At 36.5% G+C, this 23,077-nt stretch overlaps 4 protein-coding genes across 5 annotated transcripts; 2 read left to right on the top strand and 2 right to left on the bottom strand.

The window, feature by feature from the left end:
• Nucleotides 1–71: 71 nt before the first annotated feature.
• On the bottom strand, nucleotides 72–3,716 carry LOC106313433 (subtilisin-like protease SBT4.14). Its single transcript, XM_013751235.1, has 12 exons — nucleotides 3,459–3,716; nucleotides 3,253–3,344; nucleotides 3,048–3,145; nucleotides 2,806–2,949; nucleotides 2,603–2,708; nucleotides 1,922–2,435; nucleotides 1,745–1,842; nucleotides 1,555–1,655; nucleotides 1,300–1,423; nucleotides 1,099–1,207; nucleotides 805–1,018; nucleotides 72–738 (listed from the first exon to the last, which is right to left on the bottom strand). Exons 1-12 carry the CDS (start codon nucleotides 3,567–3,569, stop codon nucleotides 194–196), a joined length of 2,256 nt encoding a protein of 751 aa, XP_013606689.1. The 5' UTR covers nucleotides 3,570–3,716; the 3' UTR covers nucleotides 72–193.
• Nucleotides 3,717–4,125: 409 nt separating this feature from the next.
• LOC106313443 (CRS2-associated factor 1, mitochondrial) lies at nucleotides 4,126–5,765 on the top strand. Of its 2 annotated transcripts, none has more exons than XR_001264379.1 (4): nucleotides 4,126–4,842; nucleotides 4,922–5,147; nucleotides 5,221–5,359; nucleotides 5,465–5,765. XR_001264379.1 is itself a non-coding variant. In XM_013751244.1 (4 exons), the coding sequence occupies exons 1-4, from the start codon at nucleotides 4,192–4,194 to the stop codon at nucleotides 5,591–5,593; spliced, it is 1,134 nt and encodes a 377-aa protein (XP_013606698.1). In that variant the 5' UTR covers nucleotides 4,127–4,191; the 3' UTR covers nucleotides 5,594–5,765. The 2 variants fall into 2 exon arrangements, 1 of the variants encoding a protein (XP_013606698.1); XM_013751244.1 differs by having other exon boundaries at nucleotides 4,127–4,842; nucleotides 5,232–5,359.
• A 3,554-nt stretch (nucleotides 5,766–9,319) lies between these two features.
• Nucleotides 9,320–11,660, bottom strand: LOC106316904 (LOB domain-containing protein 30). Its single transcript, XM_013754771.1, has 2 exons — nucleotides 11,149–11,660; nucleotides 9,320–9,785 (listed from the first exon to the last, which is right to left on the bottom strand). Exons 1-2 carry the CDS (start codon nucleotides 11,449–11,451, stop codon nucleotides 9,414–9,416), a joined length of 675 nt encoding a protein of 224 aa, XP_013610225.1. The 5' UTR covers nucleotides 11,452–11,660; the 3' UTR covers nucleotides 9,320–9,413.
• Nucleotides 11,661–17,561: 5,901 nt separating this feature from the next.
• Nucleotides 17,562–19,504, top strand: LOC106316441 (LOB domain-containing protein 31). The gene is made up of 2 exons (XM_013754332.1): nucleotides 17,562–18,042; nucleotides 18,777–19,504. The coding sequence occupies exons 1-2, from the start codon at nucleotides 17,752–17,754 to the stop codon at nucleotides 19,158–19,160; spliced, it is 675 nt and encodes a 224-aa protein (XP_013609786.1). The 5' UTR covers nucleotides 17,562–17,751; the 3' UTR covers nucleotides 19,161–19,504.
• The last annotated feature ends 3,573 nt before the right edge of the window (nucleotides 19,505–23,077 follow it).

The following is a 23,077-nucleotide window of genomic DNA, read 5'->3' as shown; positions in this document are numbered from 1 at the left end:
AAATATTTTTATTTGTATGCACAATTTTAAAACATCAAAAAAAAGTTGCTGAAAAAAAAACATCAAGTAAATAAGAAAACATAGAGTATTATTTATTAGATTTCTATACGAAATTAACATATTTGACCAAAAATCTAGAGAATGATATGGTCAACACACACAAAGCAGCTAAAGAAGTAAAGAATTATTGCCTTCAGTCGGAAGAAGGGCTATAGACTACAATGGGGCTTCGAACAGAGTGACGTTGGCTCTTCCACACGAGCAATCCCGACACAATCTTCCCTGGAGTCATTTGCTTGGCCTTCACCACCACTTTGAAGCTCCTCTTCTGTGAAGCCTTTGTAAACGACAAACTCATTGGCTCCACCGTAATCTCTACTCCCTTCGGTGCTCTAACGGTGGCGTTGTAGACCGACGATGGTGGTCCCACGTTGGTGACTCTCCTCCTGAACACAGCCATCGTTGACGCTTTGGCAGTTCTCAACGTCAGTTGTATGGTTGGGTAGTTTAGAGAATCATGGCCGATTCCAGGGACAATGGAGGAGCAGTTTATGGAGCGGGACCCCACTAATGGAGCCAGAGTGGTTGCGTTGTAGCCTTCCCCGCATAAGAACTGGACATAGGAGATGTCGTCCATGTCGTAGACTAAGCCAGGGCTCGCTGCTCTTCTCGGGTTTACTTGGCCTCCTCCATAGGCGAACTCTGCGTCCTTGTTCACTCTTCTGCTTATGGGTTTAGCTGCCCAAAAGAAGTATATATTTGTTAAAGACTTGCTATGCTGCATGCATGGGTTTGATCTGTTACCTGAGGTAATGATGGCGGACTTGATAGCAGCGGGAGACCAATCGGGATGGAAAGACTTGACATAAGCGGCAACACCAGCAGCATGAGGGCAGGACATGGAGGTACCAGAGAGGATGGTGAACTTTGAGAATTGGGTGTCACCGTCTAAACCAGTGAGTGATCTCTTGAGAGTGAAGGCCGCCAATATATCAATCCCGGGTGCAGCAATGTCAGGCTACATTACAATCCGCAATACATGAGCCATTTCTCTAATAATCAGAGATGACAGTGACTGAGGAGACAAATTATATATACCTTGAGAAGGCGTATTGACCCAGGATTAGGACCTCTAGATGAAAAAGAAGCAACAAAAGGAGCGGGGATGGTCACTTGTCGGGTTTTCTGAATCACAGCAGATGGTGATCTGAACCAAACACAGACAATAAAATGTTCTCAAGGGTTCATTCTTTGTTTTGAATGACAATATATATATATATATATATCCAAGAAATGAACCTTGAAGAGTTGACATAACGGTAAATGACATCGCCAATGGAGGAATTAACAGAGGTGGCAGGAGCCATGAAGATCTGAGCGTTATCAAGATACTGATCACTAACAAGGATGGCACCAGCACCACCATATCTTTTAATAGTGGACTCCAACGGTAAATGACATCGCCAATGGAGGAATTAACAGAGGTGGCAGGAGCCATGAAGATCTGAGCGTTATCAAGATACTGATCACTAACAAGGATGGCACCAGCACCACCATATCTTTTAATAGTGGACTCCACACCAGCTCCTCCCATTTTACACACCATCACATTTCCCTTCACTTTCTTCCGGTCCAAGTAATCAGAGAAACAGTACCTTTTTTGCATCATCAACAGCAAATACATGAGTTTAAGTTCCTGGCTTCATCTTAAACATACAATTCAAAAAAAAGTTTTAAGTAATACCTGGCCAAGTACTGGTCGTCTTTGGTCTTAGCAGCATCAACGCCACTTACAAGCGGGTAAGATTTGGCTTTTGGCTTGAACAAGCTTATCCCCATCCCCTTTGATCATATCAGATTTTTATTAATTTTTTTTTGTTAAAACTAAATTTGATTTAATAGGAAATTAGGAGATGCTTACCGAGAATGATTTGCCGTTGCCTAGATCGATCTGGCTCTTGAACGTCCGATCAATGCCGCTCGCTGCCACCGTCAATATCCACGGCTCGTGGTTCGTTACACTCCCTGAGGACGGTCCGTCGTTTCCGGCTGACGCCACCGTGAGGATCCCTTTCCTCACGGCGTGAAATGACCCGACGGATATCGAATCGGAAGAATAATCCGCGATTGGACCGCCGATAGAGATGGAGATAATGTCTACACCGTCGTGGATCGCAGCTTCGAATCCGGCGAGGATGTCCATGTCAGCGCACCCGGATTTCTCCCAGCACACCTTGTACGTGGCCACTCTCGCCGACGGGACCGCGCCGCGTGCGATTCCGCTTGCTATGCCATAGAGACTCGCGTTTGCGACTAAGACGCCGGCTGCCGTGGAAGAAGTGTGCGTACCATGGCCGTCGATATCGAGAGGTGACCGGACTTCGCCGTTGGGCACGTCACCGTCGGCCTTGAAGAATTTGGCTCCGATTAGTTTGCTGTTAAATTCAAAAACTAATATCAGGAAAGACCCTTATATTAACGCACAAGTTTAATAGCTACTCAAACTATTTCAATTTATCAGCCAAGTCCTTGTCTTTATTTCTAACTAACAGTGATTCAAGAATTCATAGTTGTGTTAGATAGGATGAGATAATTGAAATACTTGTTGCATCCGGTGAAATTTTTAAAAGGTCCACACGATCCTTTCCATTTCGCCGGTGGAGGGCCTAGACCATGGTCCTCGAAGCTCTCTGAATCTGGAGTTATTCCTGATTATTACATAGCATAATGAAATGAATATAAATCAAAGCTTGTAAACATATGTTATTATATAATGAGTTAACATATATATATATATGATCAAACCTGTATCGAGAACACCAATAATAACATCTCTCTCTGCTTTTAGATGTCTTTTTGCTGTCAGAGGAAGTCCCACGAAATCCCATGATTTTGTTGTGTGAAGTTGCCTATACCGATTTCTGAATACCCCGAGAACCTCTTTCATCTCTGCACCCGTTTTTAATTATGTTTGTTACAACTTGAGATATATGATAACTTATGCTTCTCACTAGTGCATGTGGAATTTAGAAATACGATATACATACCCATCATCTTCTTAGCTTCATGTGGAGAAAGCTTGGCAGCGAAAGCGTTGAAGACTTTAGTGTAACTATATACCATTCTTTCTTGTGCTTCTTCTAGGCTGTTTAATGTTCAAGAGTTAGATTATATATCAGGGCCGCTATGATTTATTTTAGGATATACAGTATGTTATACATGTAACTTAATTATGCAAAATGCATGACATACCTTATATCTAAAGACGAGAGGAGATTTACGTGTGTCTTGATAGCTTCATCTTCATTTCCCAGTTGATCTCCCAGGTAAATGATATAGAAATCCTTACAAAGATTTTTTCAAAGTACATCATGCATGCTCCTTTAATTTGCAACATAACCTTTAATTTGTTCTTCAACTCAATGATAACGAAGCTAGCTATGAGGGTCTAATAATACCTTTGCATGTTTGTCTTCGACTGAAGAATATCCCCCGAGAACATGAAGAAGAAGAAGAAGAAGAAGAATAGCAGGAAAAAGAAGATGAGTCCAACAGTTTGAACTTCCCATATGTAATATTTGTGTATATGATAAGTTTTGGTTATTGGATTATGAGAAGATGAGACATTCTTTCCTCTATTAATAGAGAATAAGAAGACCTCTTGTGGATAAATGAGAAAGCTGATACAATAGTTCAATTTTAAATTAATCCGAGTTAGACCAAGACATGCAAAACTGTATAGTTGTTAATTATTATTAAGATATATAGTTTAGCTTTATTTTATTTTATTTTGTTGTTGATGGTAGCTTAGAAGGAAAAAAGAGTGGCAACTTGCTATATCTAATACTGTTTCTACTCTGGTGATGTATATGTATGGTCGGTTAGATGCATATAGTAGTAAGAACAAAAATGACCTCCAGCTTACTTGAATTAGAATTCAAGAAATTAACTAGAAAAAACAAACTCTCTATAGCTAGTGATAGCTTTAAAGTTTTCCAATGTTGGTAAACTGTGTCTTTTAAGGCTCTCTACTCTCGAATGTTTTTCTCTTAATAAATTAATAAACTTGGGCCGTTTGATGAATACAGTAAGGGGGCCCATTAAAAGAAATGGGTGAAAGGTAAAAGGAGGAGACTGACTTTGATGATAGAGAGCATTTGAAACCCTCGCCGGAGCCTTCACTAGGGAATAATGTCAATGATGATGATTCGTCTCCTCTCCCGCAACAATTCATCATCCTTCAGTAATCTCCCCACGCGCTGCCTTCACGGCGCTTCTTCCGACGAAGCAGTTTCCACCTATTCACGACTCCGAGACATTTACAACTTCCATCCACCACCGCCAGCCTCCGAAGATCCCGAGAGGAAGAAGAAGAAGCCGCCGAAGCCGCAATACCGACCACCGTCGTCTCTGGAAGGGGTGAAGAAGATGCACTCCAGTCTCCCCTTCGATTTCAGGTTCAGCTACACGGAGAGCAGTTCCAGTGTGAGGCCCATTGGGTTGAGAGAGCCCAAGTACTCCCCTTTCGGCCCTGATCGATTGAACCGGGAATGGACGGGTGTATGTGCGCCGGCGGTGGAGGAGGATCCGAAGCTGGAAGAGATAAGGAGGAAAGAGAGGGAGAAGATACAGGGCCCACCGCTCACTGAAGCTGAGAGGAAGTTCCTGGTTGAGCTTTGTCAGAGGAACAAAACCAAAAGGCAAATCAACCTCGGGAGAGATGGTTTGACTCACAATATGCTCAATGACATCTACAACCACTGGAAACACGCTGAAGCTGTTCGTGTCAAATGTCTTGGTGTCCCAACTCTCGACATGAAGAACGTTATCTTCCACCTTGAGGTTTCTTTCAATCATCTTCTTTTAAGTTGCTAATTGGGGAAACTTTTGATAGATTATGAGTCCGTTTTTGCTCCTGTAGGATAAAACGTATGGGCAGGTGGTTTCCAAGCACTGTGGTACCCTTGTCTTATATAGAGGGCGTAACTACGATCCTAAGAAAAGGCCCAAGATTCCTTTGATGTTGTGGAAACCTCATGAACCCGTCTACCCTAGGCTTATTAAAACTACCATTGATGGTCTAACCATCGAGGAGACCAAAGCTATGAGAAAGAAAGGCCTTGCCGTTCCTCCCCTCACTAAACTCGGTCCATACCCTTTCTCTTATTATTATTATTATTTTTAAGTGCTGGTGGCCTGAACTCTGTTTTTTTTTTTAAGTTTTGTTTCAGCTAAGAATGGGTATTACGGTAGTCTTGTTCCAATGGTGAGAGACGCGTTCCTCGTTACTGAATTAGTACGAATTGATTGCTTGGGACTAGAGAAAAAAGATTACAAGAAAATTGGTGCTAAGCTAAGGGTGAGATGATGATGATGTTTCCCTTTCTGTCTCTTTGTTTGTTGTTTCATGTTACTGTTTGATTGTACTAAACACACTAACATCTCTAAGTATGGTGGTGTGAAGGATTTGGTGCCTTGCATCCTGGTGACATTTGACAAGGAGCAGGTCGTTATTTGGAGAGGTAAAGACTATAAGCCAGCCGAGGACGAAGCTGAATATCCTCCATCCTTCATTCATCACGAAGGACTCTGATGCTGAAGCTCACAAGATTCTCCAAACTAGAGGCATCTAAGGATTCTTCTTCACACCTACGCTTTGTATAGTATCGATCGTTTGTGGTTTTTTTTTTTTTTTTGGTAAATTAAAAACTACATATCAAAAAACATCTTTTAGTTTCTCATTAAATATTTAATAATAGGAAAGAGATGATGATATATTAAAAACAAAATCTCAATATAAGGATTGAGAAAAAAATGTAAACAAAGTCTAATGAGAGATATACACAAACAATAAAATCTAATTGAAAAGATCGAGAATATCCATCTCTTGGTTAAGAGTACAAAGCTGTGGTTCCGTACAGGCTCGCGTCGGTTCAATGTTTGAATTATGTAAGTTCAAGTCTTTCAAGACTTCTTCTTCGGGTTGTAGTTTCGCAATATCAAGGAGTTGTATCAATGCGTCAGTGGCCGGGTCTGCTTTAGTAACAATTTTAAAGACGGCTCTTCTTTTTCTCCGTTGATGACGCAACCTCTCCTTCCGGATTATCTTACGCTTCACCAAGGACAGAGCCTGCGACAATGACGACAAATCCAACAAATTTTTGGTGGAACTAGTCTTCTTATTTTCGTTGGTGCAGTCTTCTATAACTTCCTTGAGAGAGCTTAGATTGAAACTAAAATCCTCATCCTCCTCTGGCTTGATAGGGATTCTCTTCTTCTTGCTTTCAGGTTTCATCTTTTATTTTACTCATACAATCTCTTAAAACATACAAACTTTTCTTCTTTTTTGTGCAACAAACATGCAAACTTTTCTATTTTCCTATTTATATGTAGAGAGATCGAGAGAGAGATTCTGCGGCGGCGCCAGCCCATTAATTTACTAGTGATTTGGGCCGTAATAGTTAATTCGAATGGGTTTTCTATTTTAAACAAATTTTTTAATTCCATAAATAATCCATTAGTTTAAAGCTATATCAATTGGAGAGTCATACCTTACATTTTATGAAAGATCTGGAAAAATAGGAACTCGATTCAGTATGATCCAGGTTCAACATGCAATGGAAGAGGCAAGTGTGTGGTCGGAGATAAACAAGGAGCCCAAAGAAGTTATTTGCAGTATTGGGATTTCACAGACTTAGCGCAATCTCTGATGAATGGATTAGTTAAATAAAATATTCATGCTAAGTGGAGGAATGCAAAACTGCACTGTGGTGGGGCATGGATTACTAGGGATTACACAGGCTACATCATGCAAGAGATGCTCTAACTTGTTCACCAAATCGTTTAGCTGCGGAACTACGTCTGCGTGTGATTGTGTGGGTATTGCAGAGTTTGTGTAATACCCGATCCGAAAAACCCGAACTCGAATTCAAACTGATCTATAAAAAATATCCAAATGGATATTGAGTCAAATGAGATTAAATATCCGAACCCGATAAGATAATGCTAGATACCCGAATGGATACTCGAAATATCTGAAACTATATATAGTACTAACCCTAAATTCTTAATATTTTTTTTTTGGAACACAACTTAATTAATCCTTAATAGTTTAGATTCATTAATTTACTCTTCAAAGTTTCGCGATAAACATAACCCCGTCTTTGCCGTGGACTTTTAGTGGTTTCGTCTTTAGTTTCTCCACATTTTTAAATTTCATTGGAGGATACACACTTTTTCTAAAGTTAATTTGGTGAAATATTGTTCTTCATCTTTGAGTTCTTGATGCCTCGCTCTTTAGTTTTTTTTTTTAACGACTGCATAGATATTATAATCAAAACCCAAAGTGGTTCGGATACAAAAGAAACAAAACCATAACGACATTAAGAGCTCAATCTTAAAAAGATCTACGAGCTAATAACAGACACCTCTCTATGAATCAGATGAGAAAGCCAGGCTGGTCCTCCTAATGCCAGATAAGATTGAAACCTGCCATCACGGAGCACACTTTTTGCAATTTCACGCAGTTTTGTTAGAACCAAGAGACTCAATCTCGAAGGCGACCGAAGAAAAAGATGCGCATAATGCATTGATCTTCTGTATAATGATTCTGAAACGTGGCCACTTCGAAGGTTGCATCACAGCATCAAGCAGATCATGAGAATCATAACCAATCACGATTTCTTGATACGCAAGGTCTTTCATACTTTTTAGCGCCCATTCCAAGCATCGAAGCTCCGCTGTTAATCTATTGGGGAAAAAAGTAAGAGCCTCTCTGGCATGATGTAGGAAATTACCACTATGATCACGTGTGATGAAAGCACCACCACTATGAAGCTTCACATTCCTCCAGTTCGCATGAATATTGTATTTTTGAAAGTCAGACAAGGGTGGCTCCCAGCTCTTGTTTTCATCGCATAATCCACCTCATGCGTCCATGTTCTGCTGAAATGCATTAAGCTCATGCCAAAGACGAGCTTCCTCACTTGCTTGTTGTAGCTGTGTGATCAGCGAGATCTGTGTATCAGCATACAAGATATTGTTCCGGTTCTTCCAAATAGTCCAGAGAATCCATGGGATCGCTCTCCTTTGTAGTAGCGGAAGTGAATCATCTCTCCTCGCTCTTTAGTTAACAATCTATTTTATTGTTGAATATTATATTGTCTATCTTACAATGTACACATTACTATTTGATTCAGATTTTTTTTTTTGTTTTGATTCATGAGCTATGTTTATCTCGATCTTGTTTTGCTAAAGTAACTCTAAATAACTGAAATCAGTCTGAATTACCCGAATCCGAACTACAAATATCCCAAACCGACATGAAATATAAAAATACTCAAACAAATTTTATATCCCTATACCGAAATAAACGAAAACACGAATATCCGAACCCTAACTTATATCCGAATGTACCACCCATACCAGAACTCTAAACCTATATGAATAATATATGGTGATTTCATGCCAATGTGCGTCTTAATGTTTGCTTCGCAGGGTGTATGAGATTGCGAATACGTTAAGTCTTTTTTTACATCTCTCACACTCATCTAGATAAACTGAGAAAGTAGATAATATCTTTATCAACTTTGAACAGTATATCGTAAAAGTTTTTTGTTTTTATTTTGCTAAAATGTATATCGTAAAAGTTGGTAGGTTAACTAGTGTTATCCTCTTCAAGTTGATTTGTTAAAGTTTTCAAAACATTGTAAGTTACTGTGAGATGGATTAGTCAATTTTAACATTAAACTTTGATGATTGCTATAATAAACTGAGCTATTATTTATACAGATTCTGAGCTATTACCAGTGCCGGCTCTTGGCCATGGCAGTAGGAGCAATGGCCATGGATCCTTGGGTCCAGAATTTTATTTAGCGTGATTTTAATAGTAATAAAAGGCCCACATTAATTAATTTGTTAAAGAGAAAACAACCAGTAACTTTATAACAAAAAGATCCATAAAAAGTTCACATTAATTTTTTAGTGTGTATTGTCTTTCGTATTTAAAGGAACTCATATCTATTTTTTTATTTGTTGTTGGTTATCGAAATTCTTTAGTTGAACTTAAAAAAATACAATGAAAAAATGTTTAAAATAGGGCCCAGTTTTTTTTTATGTTTGACCAAGGCTATTAGATTGTTTAAGACGGCCATGGACATTACACATTCTATATTCATATATTTTATAAGTAATTATTTTGTTAAATGATTGTTAGAAAATATATAATAACGCTGTAAAAACGTACTAGTACAGTATATATTAATAAGAAACTCCAACAAATGGAGAATCATAGTTCTTATATTAACCCTCCAGCCAGCAATTAAAATACGAATCCGATCAAGTATAAATACATATAACAAGAAGAAACATATGGCTAAGTATAGGTCCAAATTAACCAACACATATAAATAGTATCATTCTCGCTTTACCACAGTTGGGGCAGAACCACCGGTCCCCGGCGGTGGCAGATCAGCTGGAATTTGCCCCCCGTGAAGAAAATCACGTGCCAGAGCTTGCAGCTCACTGCTTCCTCCGATAGTGGACGATGACGGGACGTCGAAGAGATGATCAAAAGGTCGAGGTTGTTGCTGCATGGTCCACGTGGAAGACATCGGTTCGAATATGGGAGAGAGCTCGTACAACGACGGTGTTATTGTGGGGAGGTCTAATATGGACAGAGGCGGCGGAGATCCAGAAGAAGTCACCGGAGCCGGCGGTGGTTGTGGCAGCTCTAGAGTTGCTAAGTGTGCTTGTACATATGAAAGCTCAGTTTGCAGACTCACCACCTGTTTTTTATTTTTAAATTCATACAAATGTAGATATGACTAAAAGTGATAAAATGACAAAATAATTTTAAAGAGATATAAGAATCTCAATAATGATATTACCAGCAATAATTAATTGTTACAAGATTTTCCGAATTCGAGAAAATGCTGATTCACTTATATCAAAACACACGACAGGACTAGTCGATCAATCAAGATCACCGATTTAGAAAAAAATGCGGGGAATAAAACGATCCTATATTAATACTAGAAACACACATTTTACTTTTAGATATAAAAACACACTTGCTTGTGACACTGAAAATATCATTCACTAATATCAATTTTAAAAGGCAATTGCATGCGTGTGTATATACGTACTCGAGTAAGTATACATCAAAGGCCCTTATACGTTTACTGCGATTGGAAAAAGATTATATATTAAAAATGATGCTTAGACATAAGTGTACAACAACGTGGTTGTTGTAAACTTAGAAGATTAATTTGCCATCTCAATCAGTGGTATGGATTTACTTACAAAACAACTTTGTAGACATTAACGAAGCTAAGTATATGACCAGGGATCACAAATTCCTGAGTCCTAGCTATTTAACTACGACTTGACACATTTTAGTAAGGAAGAGAGAGAGAGGGCTTCGTCTGTTTTTTTTTTTTTTTTTTTTTTTTTGACGTCGGGCTTCGTCTGTTATGTAGCGCATTGGATCATGTGAAATACACACACACATACATTTATGCATATATATATACTTTTTGTCAAAGAATATATACTTTCTTACTAAACCACCGTTACTAAAACTGTATGAAGATATACATTATATAGTTATTTTTTTGGTCGAAAATAAAGATATATATATAGTTAAAGATCAACAACTTGTTCAATCTACATATATAACACATATATGTACTCATAGACACGTCATTTGATATAAAGACATAACTTAACCCAAAAGGTAAAAGTCTATGAGCCAAATTATAAAAAAAATCGTTAAAACTAAATAATTTTATTTTATTTTTAAAATGTTGATCATCTGAAAACCTTATACAACAAAAATCCAAGAATAATAAAAAAAATCGGAATTGAAACACAGACAATTTTTTCATAGATGCTTAAAAGAGAGTAATTTGCATGAGGCTTGGAAAGAAACGACAAGCAGATGAAAAGACACAAAAAAACAGACTGAATGTTGTAATTTGAAGACAATTTTTTGTCAACTAAAAGTTTTTTAAAAGGAAATTGATCAACGTCACGACATAAAGACAGTAGATTGACTTAAAACTGTTGCGATTTCCCACCATACTTGTGATCATGATATTGTAATAAGGTATTAATTTAATGTATATATTAATGATTGGATTGAATAACCTGTTGCTGAAGAGAGACGATGTGAGAGACGCAGCCGTAGATAGGGTCTCGGAGACGAGCCTGAGCTTCGAAACAGATTGAAACGACTGCGTCTGCTCGTTTGTGCTCGGGAACATGCTGGAGGAGTTTCGAAACGTTGCTTGCTCCGAAAACCTTGTGAACCGCCGCGAAGTGCGCCGCTCCTTGCTCGGAGTCGAAATAGGGCGCGAATATGCAGCCGGCAACGCACTTACGTCTCAAGAACTTGCACGCACCGCACGGTCCTCCTCCACAGCTGCTGCTAGGGCTTGCGCTACTGCTCATCTTCCAATCACTGACCCTCTTTTTGTTTTTAAGGGTAAGACAAGGTTCTTTGCTAGTTAACTCGTGATTAGGGTTTTGAGATATATATTGAGCTATATTTCATCCAGATTAGGATGTGTTTTTGGTTCGAGATTAGCAGAGAAAGAGAAAAAGAGAAACGTTTGGGAGAGAAGAAAGAGGGAGAAGGAAGAGGTCCGACGTAAACAAAACTAGGGTTTGGCTGGTTCTAATTGGAAATATTATTATTTCCCCCATTAATACATTAATTGTAGCATCTAGTAGAAAAAAATAAATACTGTCAAAAAGATAAATTCATCTAATTAGTTTTGTTATTACAAAAAAAAAACAGTTAATTAAGACAAGAGGATTATAAAATCCTTGAAAGCAACGCGATGTAGCGTACTTGTCTCGTGTTAGGCTCTTTGCGTGAAGCAAAACATTCCATATCTCTCAAATTCTTCATCTTGTTATAACATTCCCTTCCTTTTTTCTACTTATGGTTTAATTTTATTGTTTACATATATGTATTAATGCACATATCCAATCTAACACAATTAGATATTGGTTCCAAAGCATTCTTAATATAAAAAGGAGCTTTAAGATTATCTAATTAATGACCTTTTTCCAATGATTTTAATATGACATTTTTATAGTCTTTCCGTTTCATATTAAATGTCGTTGTATAATAAAATTTTGTTATAAAATAAGTATCGTTTTAGAATTTTAATGCAAAATTTATTAACGTTATTTTCTAGATTATTTTAATGGTTTAAATATGGTTAAATGTATAAAAAATGATGTTTTTATTATTAAAATATACAAAATTAAGCGTTTTTTAATTTGTGTACACAAATCTAAAACGATGTTTAAAACGAAACGGATGAAGTATTTGAAATGTAACGGCTCGACGCTAAGCGTTAGATTTTCATGTCAAATGTTATTAATATTTTTCAACGTGTTCAAAAGTTTTGACAAATTTTGAAGATCCTGAGAAAAATACAGTTATTTTTATTTTTTATAACAAATATTTACTTAATTTCATCCTTTATCATTCAAACATGTACATCACTTTAAATTTATGTTCCGTACTACTACAAACCAAAACCAGTCTTACAAAGTCAATCTAATTACATATATATTGTTAGAAAAAAAATCTAATTACATATAGGAATATGATATAACTAGCTAGTTGGTTGCGTATACTGAGCTTCTGTAAATAATTAGAGAAGGCGGGAGTATGTATTTTCCGGAACAATTTGGGTATGAATGGTTACCAGAAAACGGCGAAAAATAATGTATTCCCTAACGTTCATAAAAAATATCACAATTCATAAGTAATAATTTTCTTTTCATTCTCTACCATTTTTTTTGTAGAGAAATTAAGAACAAAAATATTTCTTGTTAAATTTGAGAAGGAACAACAACCATTCCTTTTCATTCATACAATTTTATTTCTTTAAAGCTCCGACTGGTGACCTTTTCGGGAACACGATGAACGAATAGAAAAGAAACGTATAGGAATAAAATGGCAGGAATGAAAAGGAATGCTTGTTCCTTATCAAATTTAACAAGTAATGCTTTTGTTCTATATTTCTCTACACAAAAAGGAATGGAGAGGAACAAGAAGGAAAAACTATTCCTTGTGAATGGTGAATTTTTTTGGGAATGATAAGAAATTCAGTGTTCTCTTTCGTTCATTGGTCACCATTCAAAGCCTAAGTTTATTTTCTATTCGTTCCTCTTGTTTCTAAAATGGTGACCGGTAGAATCCTAGATTTATGTACATACGATCCGATATGCTAAACCTTAGATATTAGATACAATGAATGGGATAAACACGACGTGTCCCCAATCTATATATTTTGTTACTCGATATTCGATTAGGATACAAAATAGGAGAATTCCATTAACGTAAGTGTATTTAATGTGCGTTTTAAAAACTTGTAAATTTGCAAGATCTGTGGAATATACCAATCAATTTGATAATGGTATTTTGCATTTATTTTTGGTATTTTAATGTTTCTGTTGATTCAAATTGCTAAAACGAGCCAACGAGGTACTATATTATTATCTTTTCACAAAAAAAAAAAGATAAAAATCACTCATTCATTCGAGTAATCTTTTATTAATTGAATGCTTTCATTTATGGAAATTGTTGATAAAAGATGACTTTAAATATAGCGTGCGCGTACATTTCATATCATGTGTGATGATCACGAGGGTTGAATCACCAGTTGTAGCTAGGGAGTCTAGCTAAATACTAACACTTCCGACTTAAAGGAGATGTTTTCTTTAAAAAGCGAACAAATTATAATTTGGTTAGAGAAAAATGGTTAATCGACTGCTGGAAACATTTAAAAAAAAACGAAACTTGGAAGAACAAGGAAGACAGGCACGTAGCCGCGTGTCAATTACTATGACTTTTCTGAGCGTAACCGCTCTGTGCAACTTCAGCTGACGCAACCAACACGCGTGAGTTTCACTTTGCGCGTACGAAAGTAACGCTCCAGATTTGTTTTTATTTATATCATCGAAGATGAAAATATGAAAGGTAATAGATACCAAAAAAATATCGATAAGACCATCTCCAACACAGTGCTCTATAATTTCATCTATAATTTTTACTAAAATAGAATAATTTTATTATAGAATTAGTTTTGATCCAATTGTTAATTCTATAACAGAGATACTCTATAATATCTCTATAATAGAGTAAAATATAAAGTAATATTGTTTTTTTACTCTATATTTTACTCTATTATAGAATAACTAACTCTATTATAAAGTTAACCATCAGAGAAAACTAACTCTATGATAGAGTTAGTCTATTCTAGTGAAAATTATAAAGGAAATGATAAAGCACCATTGGAGATGCCCTAAGAACGAAAGTACTTTTTCAATGATATTTTGAGAAGTTTTTAAGTCATGGTGTTTTAATATTTTATAATATTTTTTATTTTATTGAAAACTTTATGATTAATGATTTTTAAAATTTTTTGATGATTGAAAGAATTAATTTTAGTTTATATTTTATTGCTACTTTTTAAAATGTATGTCTTAATTTTCGTGGATTCAACTAAACTATCAATTATTCCAAAGGAGTGGATAAGTATTAGAAGTAAGGAAGAGTAACAAGTTTACAAAATAAGAGCAAACAGTTGTAAACAGAGAGGGTCACCGTGCCGTCCGCTACTTGTCTAATCCTTCTTATACTGTGTGAACAAGCAACATTAACACTCTCTTCCTAAGCGACACGTGTCCTTGTATCACAAGACTCCTTTCCTCACTGTTTTGCGTATGCTTATTAGCTTCACAACACTATTCTTCTCTTTTGTATCAAATATGAAATAACAAATCACTTAGTACTAGCCTACTAGGTACAATAATGCATTACAAGAGAAACAACAACACTACAGCTAATTTTTTGTTAACATTGGCTGATAAAAAAGGTTTTATCTCTAAAACAATACATCTAAAGGCGCGGCCCATTAACCTTTTAGAACCCAATATAAGGCTCGTAATTTGATTTGGGTCAGCATCTTGTCAATCAGAGACATGATGAGAGTGACTGACTGAGGTTGTACTTGCGGCGAAGCAAACAGTTGATCAGTGTCTTGTCAGTATCTGACTCTACGATTTGTTGAAAGCAGAAGCAATAGAGGTCTTTCTCTTTCGACGTCAAAAAAAAAAAGAGGTCTCTCTCTTTCTTTTTTTTCCCAACTGGATTATATTAGCAAAAAAGCCGAAGCCCAAAGTGAGTTACAAAGACCTAAAGACCCAAACACAAAGCCCAACTTAAACGAACCAACCCGCTTAGGCCCAAGCCCGTTACCCTCAAACACAAACTCGCCGACTCGCGGTTCGCCCTACCTCGAAAAGCAGACCCGCAAACGTCGCCGCCACCGGGAGCACTTACGTCGGAGAACGGACGCGTCTCACCGGCCACTACAGGAACATGCCTCACCGTGACAAACCGGATCCCATGACCTACACACACTCTTCACCACCGCCGTTTTTTACTCTAGTGTAATCTTTACCGGCGAGATCAATCGCCGGAGCGAGATCATCACCACCACCGTTCGAGCACACACCAGAGTAACAACAACGGCTCACAGAACATCACCATCTTGATACGTACGCTTCTCTCTTCCTCCAACGAGAGAACACACACGGGTCTCAAACATCATCAACGCCATAAACAAACACAAAGGCCCTAAGAAACTAATCTAAAAATTAAGCAGAAGAAGAAAAGCAAGAGCCGACGAGGCAAGGTACAGGACGCCTTCACCCCTCGGTGCATGATCCGACGACGCAGAGCTGAGAGAGCCTCTACCTCCCGGAGACTTTGCCGGCGACGCAGAGCTGAAGAAGCCTCCACCCCCCGGAAACTTGAACGGCGACGGCGGAACTAACAGAGCCTCCGCCTCCCGGAATAAACCCTAACTTCAACCCAAAAAACTAACAAGCTGTCACGACGAGCCGCGTTCTACTACCTCACCACGGATCCAGAGAAGGAGAGGTTACCGCCGTTTGAAACCCTCCGTAGACAGATCTCTTCCGGCGATAAAACTCTAGTCCAGATCCGAAAATATATCGGATAGGACAGCCGATCGACGCGCACAGTGGGAAACCTAGCATGGATCGACAAGAAGGGAGCCACCGGCGCCGGCACGCGCGCATACGCGCCGCCGAACGTCGGTGTTTTTCTCCCACGCGTTTTCTCTCTTTTCTCTCTCTTTTGAGCAGAATTCCGCTTCTCTTTGCTTGGTCTCTCTCTTTCTATTCTATTATTTATAATAATTATATTTGTTTATTAGCAACGGTGAGATTCATTGGAGTCCTTAGCGAGAAATGCATTTCGGATTAATCCTGGATATTTTGGATTTAAAAAGAAAAAAAAAAAAGATGACCATTCACGGGCCGCCACGTAGTCGTGGAGATCCGTAAATAGTGCAAGGATTCACTAAGAAAAAGTCTTTATTTAAGAATTTTAAAAATTGAATCTTTACCTTTTGGTGGAGTCAACTGATTATTTAATTATTTTTTCTCTAATGACTTTCAGTTAAGGATTCCCATTGCGGATGCCCTTCTTAACTAGCATTAGAGATGTTATTACAATCTTTTCAAGATTTATTTATATAAAGCTAAAATGTATATCTACTAGTATATGATTGTGGCCGAGAATAAAAAGAATGAATGCACACGTGTGGTGAGGGTTGCACGTGTGAATGAAAGAAAACTCCTGCGGCGGTTGGGGAGAGTGAGAGAGTGGATACGTCAACAACAGTAGTTGAGCCTAGTTGAGAATGAGTGTGTTTGCTTCACGCAAAGCTCTTTCTCTTTGTCCTTTGTATATTACATTTTAGAAAATCCACATCCTTTTGCCGTTGCTTCCAAGCTTGAGCCACTACCTTCACCCTCATTAGTACAATAGTACTGTTTTCTAAATAGTAAACGCCACGAGATCACCATTAGCGTCTCGTTAAATTAAACTGTAACCCGAACTAATTCTCTAGTAGTTTACATACCACAGTGTGCTAGTTATATAAATCTAGTCGTAGGTGGAAAACATAATTTTTAATCAAGAATGATAATTTGTTGCGAACCTATTGGTCAATTGTTAATTTATATTTTGTAGCTTGTATATAAATATTTTTGAAGTCTCTGTATACGTATTTATCTTCAAAACTTTATTTCTGCATCTAGAAACCTTTTTCTTTCTTTTCTGTAAAACCCTATGCTATATACTTTCATTTTTAACGATTCCAGAAAAAAGTGAAATGTATATATATATATAAATTGGTAGTCACACAGAAAGAAAGCAACTATATATATGCACATTGAAGAAATATAAGAGCATTTTTATCGCATCAAAAAAGGGGTTCTTGTGGCCTGAACTCAACAGAAATTGGAGATATACGATTCTTTTGTATGCAAAATAAGGAACGTGTTTTGTTAGTTTCTTGCACTGTTCGCGGATCTTACTAACACGTGGCGGTCCGCGATTAACTTTTTTTTTGTTATTTTTATTTTTTATTTTTTAAATCAGACAAAAAAATTTTAAGAAATCCTTTAGCGGGTTTCAGGATAACGATGCTCTGAATGACCCACCACCAAAAGCAAGACATGATTTTCTTGCCTGACACCATCCTCTATGCTCCGCATTAACTATACAAAAAACAATAGAGCATAAACTAACCTATCACTTTATATCTCTCTCTTTGAATATATAATTGGTCGACGACGACACTTCTTCACCTTATCTCTATCCAACCAAAGCATTACGTCTTGTTGGAAAATATGAGCGGAAGCACCCCTAGCGGTGGAAGTCCGTGCGGCGCATGCAAGTTTCTCCGGCGTAAATGCGTGGCGGAATGCATCTTCGCTCCCTACTTTGACGCAGAGGAAGGGACGGCTCATTTCGCGGCGGTGCACAAGGTTTTTGGGGCCAGCAACACCTCTAAGCTCCTCTTGATGATTCCAGCCAACCGGAGACCTGAAGCCGTCGCAACACTTTCTTACGAGGCTTTGGCTAGGCTTCGCGATCCCGTCTACGGATGCGTTGGTCACATCTTCGCCCTTCAACATCAGGTTTTCAATAACTCTATATATTTATATTTATTTATATTTCACATATACATATGTACGTATGTATATTTCTGATGACTATCTATTCAAAGATTTAGAGAGAGGCATGCATGCGTTCACTCTAAAATAAACTCATCATGTAACTTCAGGTTAAACATACAAGATGAGATTATCTATCATCAACATAGCTTGCAGCTGCTTTTAGCCGCATAGCTTGATTAACCTGCTATTTCATTACAGTTCCATTTTGGTTTCTTGTTCATATATTTTAAGAAAGTTACACATTAATTTAATTTTCAATTCGTTAGCAAGGGACATTGGGGGTCGAGGTTACAATGTAAATTGAAAACAAGCCCATGTGTCTTCCCAAGGGCTCGTCTGTCCAAAAACCGAGTAATGAAAAGTCAAATTGTTTACCTTCCGAATTGTTTTCTTTAATAGTACTAGTAGTATATATAACATCTTTGTTGTTTACCTTCCGAATTGTTGTTTTCTTTAATAGTAGTAGTAGTATATATAACATTCCGTTGTACATACCAGTTTCATTTGTCTTCTTATAACATATAAATAGATACCTTCTTTGAAGGTATAATTAAATCCTATCCTCTTTTTGAACATCCATGAAACGTAGCAAAAGGAAAAATGATGATGCTATAAAATTAACACTTGACTAATATATTGTTATATATGTGAAGAAAAAAAATATCAACGTTATATGATAAAAAATACGTGAACAGGTGATGAGTCTCCAGGAAGAGCTAGCCGTAGTCAAGACTCATCTCACAACCCTTGAACGGTTCCCTCCGCAGCCTAAACAACAAAACAATTCACAGGCAGAAGCAGCCTCTTCAACCAAAGCTCCACTCATTGCTACTGCCGATCATAAGAACAACAACGTGTCTTCCTCCTTGTTACACATTTATGGTATGTCACAAGAACAGCAGCAACAGCAACAACAACCACAGGAAGGTACTGAGGTCCCAAACGAGTCAGTGGATTTTAGCACATTATTGGGCCTGGAAGATCCGTTGGACAGGGACGGTGATCTCAACACGCTTGCCCGTGAATTTGTCTCTAAGTATTTGACCGATGGCAAATACCGATCATGTTCTCCAATATAACTATATATGTTAACTTCAGACGTCTCTGATTTGCAGCGCAAGTCTCATTCTCATCTCTCATCTCTCATCTCTCACTCATTGAGTCATGACGTCAACGTGCGTGACATACACGCATAAATCTTTTGTGTGTCGGATTATGGAAGTTTGTATTTAGAGTGCCAACCAAGTGCGATGTAGAGGTAACCGAAACCTGAAATATTGAAGCCCAACCCATTTGTCTAAACGGCAATGTTGTTAAATTCCTGATTCTTGCATCCTTCCTCTTTGTCCTACATTAGCGTTAGTCTCTTGTCTTGTTAGTTAGTAATATTATAGTGTTTGAGTAATTAACAGGGAAAATCAGGAAAGTGGCCTCGAGACCTCGAAAAATTAACTTGAAATCAGGAGTAAGTTGACACGTAATGATAATCCAACAGCTTTTTCATGTGCTTGTGATCTGATTGAGATACGGATAAATTCTTATTTAACAGACAAAATGTTACTTAAAGTTGTTGATTAAATCAAATATATTTCCCTGCAAGCAAAAGCAATATAGGACTTGACCTGTTAACCCTATTTGAGCTTTCTTTTCCAGATAGTTTATTTAAATTCGCTGATAAATTTTCGTACCAAACACGTGATTCCAATAAAAACAAGCTAAAGCATATAACTAATCACTGCTATTATTTGAATTTATTCACAATGAAATGGCAAAGGTTATATATAGACGTGCGAAAAAGCATTACTCGCATTTTCGTATATAAAAAGGAAACAGAAGACAGCAAGACAAGTGGACAAAGTCAAACGACTGGTCAATTAATTTAATTACATCTCACCCACCAATTGCCCTTTTCCCCATTGCCCAAACTCGCACCATCTTATTGAGATACGGATAATTTCGGTCCCGGTTCTATTTTATACTCTGGATCTTCGGTTCTGATTTTTTATTCCAAAATATCCAAATTTTCTATCAGAATCATTCTATTTATTTGATTTTTTTTTTTCAAATATCTGACATTTAACCTGAATTATCCAAACTATCTTAAATAACCAAACTAAAATTGAATGAGAACAGTGGCGAACCTACGTTGACTAGGGAGGAGCAGTTCCTCCACAAAAATCTAGAAATAAATGTATTTGCATAAGAAACAACAGGCTTTTCGTAGCATAGATGGTTTCAGTCCTTTACCTATCCTCCCTAGGCCACGGTTCAAAGCTCCTTCTAGCCACATATTTCCCTTTCATTTATTTTATGTCCCCACAAAATTTTATCCTAGATTCGCCACCGAATGAGAACCGAAATTTTTTTCTAACTATTTTTCATTTTCTAATTTTACTATCCGAACTAACCAAACCCGAAACTATCAGAAGTGACCAAACCCGAAACTAAAAATTATCAGGTAGTAAATAGATATTGTAGCCCTTTATCCGAATGATCCGATATCTGAACCAAATCGAGCCGATATCCGAAATTCTGTGCCTATCCCTAGTACACACATTTGGGGATTTCTTATTTTACTATGAAATGGAAAAAAAAAACACTTGAGTTCAGAATTGTACAAAGAGAATTGCAATTATTATTTTATTGCATTATTTTTAACTGGAGATATAAATACGGAGCCAATGGGAAAGTTGCTATTTGAAATTTCAAACCGGACGTGAAAGTATTTATCAACCAAAACTCACTGTTGTCGGTCTTAGCGACAAGATAATCCCTTTTTTATTATTTGAGGAGCATTATCTTAAACTAACCTTGATCTCATGTGTTATTAACCAAATTGCCATTTCTTAGGTGTCAACACTAGAATCACTCTCACACCCTTTAATTAAAAGTCCTCTCCTCATTAGACTAATTACATATATTGTCATTATTCATTACAATATAGTTTAACATAATATATTATATGATTCCTATCTATATAACCAATAACCCATTTCTCACGCGGCCTCCTTCGTATTGATAGAATGTCTCTTTTATTATTGATTTTTGTAGTCTCCTTAGGTTTCTATATCCATCAAGTAGATACAAATATATTTTAGTAAAATTAGTATAACACATGTTTTAGTTCAAGAAATATTTCTCATCTATCTCGAGACGCCTATCATCTTTATGATATATAAGTACAAATAAAAATCGAATATAGCTCGAAACGCCTATCATCTTTGAGAATATTGAAATCTCAAGTATAAATTTGTTTTTGTATAAGTATGAATGTTCGTCTCACTTAAATGATATCAACTATAAGGCAATTTCAATATTTTGAAAATGTAGAAGGAGCTATATGACTGCTTGCTCTATGCGGTTTGTATTAATATTTTTTATTTCAGAAGTCCCTATTGTCCAATGGTCATATGTTAATTTTTTTATATCAACCTCACATATATAAACTCATTATAGGTATAGTTATATTGAATATATCAAAAGATGTATTAAGCTATAACCTTGACCGGTTAGCTGCGTATGTTATTATGTTGAATTTGAAAAATTCATTAGCCCGCTTGGACAAATTAAATTAGATATCAATTCAAAAATTTCATTGATTGTCTTTTTAAAGTCATTAAGTATTTACCGGCAATTACGGTTGTATATAAAGAAAGTTAGATTATGTGTTCAGATTTTAAAAATTATATCACATGATTTTGTTGTTTAAATATCATCCCGAAATCGAAGGTGATATCGTTACAAGTGTTTAAAAATAAAGTGAATTGATTACATCATTTGTGTATGATAGTATTTACCTAATTTGATCTTCTTTGATTTATTATTATCGTGTATTAAGGCAAGCTTTTGAAGGAGATTAAAGCGCAAATTTTGTGATAAAAATTAGTGAATATTTTATATAATTAGGGTGAGATTGATTTCAGAAGATTAATTTAACTACCTATGTTTCGTTTCATATTATCATAATTTTTATTATGAAAGTAATAATTATATTCCTATGTGTTGTTTTATCTTAAACTTATAATAAATTTATTTAAATATTTGCTTACGCTTAAAGATTTATTTCCATATAATATACTTCAATTACACCTAACCAATTACGGTATAGAAATCCGCATAATTTCGTTCAATTTTTTTTATATCTATTATTTGTGACTATATATTTTTACTTTATAATATCTATAGATTAAAAGTAATAATCTCTTTTAATCACTCATTCCGCGCAGGGCGCGGATTATCACCTAGTTACTCCATTATTTAATGTATATATATATATTATATTATATATTAACTTTCTATAATATCTCTTGAAAATCTGAAAAAATCCTAATTCTCTCTTCTTTTTTTTTGCTTAATAATTCTCTCATCTTTGACGTTAAAATTTTCACGCTCTTTCTTTCTTTCTGCTTTGTCTGCAGTTAGTATTCCCATGTTTTTTCCGTTGGGAAATATATTTCAGGTTTGAGGTTTTGGAGGTGGTCATCAGAGGAAAAATCTGTTCTTCTCTTTAGGAAAACCTCAGTTATAAGAGGAACGTGAGACGGTTTAGACAAACATAGTTCAGGTTCTCCCCTCTGTACTTTTTTTTGGCTTTCTTATCTTTACTTTTAGTGAGATCTCTCATTGCTTATGATTTTGCCTCTAATCTCCTTTTTAGTCTTTTCTGCTAACATATAATTTAATTGTTCAGACTCTGATCTATAGTTTTATTTTTCATGGTTTTTTGAAAATTAAAAGAACCTTGAAATGAATTAGTGAGAATTTCATGTTATAGTTACAGAACAAAAGATGTCGAACAATATAACTCATAATTAGCTAACTTAGGGAATTTTGATTTTTTTTTTTTAAAAGTAAACTAGGGAGTGATAGTTGGAGTAGTATCTTTTTGCTTACTCACATTTACTTATGAAGAGAAGCACCAACTTCGAAAATGAAACTGCTGAGATCTTATACCATCTGAATCCATCGTTATCTTGTAGTGGCTATAAATTTTGGT

This window comes from Brassica oleracea, chromosome C9 (genome assembly GCF_000695525.1).
Source record: "Brassica oleracea var. oleracea cultivar TO1000 chromosome C9, BOL, whole genome shotgun sequence".
NCBI lineage: Eukaryota > Viridiplantae > Streptophyta > Magnoliopsida > Brassicales > Brassicaceae > Brassica > Brassica oleracea.
This window is presented reverse-complemented; position numbering and strand designations above follow the sequence as displayed.

Coding starts and splice junctions, on each gene's coding strand:
- LOC106316904 (XM_013754771.1), bottom strand. CDS start 11,451: ATGAGCAGTAGCGCAAGCCCTAGCAGCAGCTGTGGAGGAGGACCGTGC. Junction 9,786..11,148: donor TCGTCTCTCTTCAGCAACAG/GTTATTCAATCC, acceptor AATAAAAAACAG/GTGGTGAGTCTGCAAACTGA.
- LOC106313433 (XM_013751235.1), bottom strand. CDS start 3,569: ATGGGAAGTTCAAACTGTTGGACTCATCTTCTTTTTCCTGCTATTCTT. Junction 1,843..1,921: donor GCAACGGCAAATCATTCTCG/GTAAGCATCTCC, acceptor ATATGATCAAAG/GGGATGGGGATAAGCTTGTT. Junction 1,019..1,098: donor GGTCAATACGCCTTCTCAAG/GTATATATAATT, acceptor ATTGTAATGTAG/CCTGACATTGCTGCACCCGG.
- LOC106313443 (XM_013751244.1), top strand. CDS start 4,192: ATGTCAATGATGATGATTCGTCTCCTCTCCCGCAACAATTCATCATCC. Junction 4,843..4,921: donor ACGTTATCTTCCACCTTGAG/GTTTCTTTCAAT, acceptor TTGCTCCTGTAG/GATAAAACGTATGGGCAGGT. Junction 5,148..5,231: donor TCCTCCCCTCACTAAACTCG/GTCCATACCCTT, acceptor GTTTTGTTTCAG/CTAAGAATGGGTATTACGGT.
- LOC106316441 (XM_013754332.1), top strand. CDS start 17,752: ATGAGCGGAAGCACCCCTAGCGGTGGAAGTCCGTGCGGCGCATGCAAG. Junction 18,043..18,776: donor TCTTCGCCCTTCAACATCAG/GTTTTCAATAAC, acceptor ATACGTGAACAG/GTGATGAGTCTCCAGGAAGA.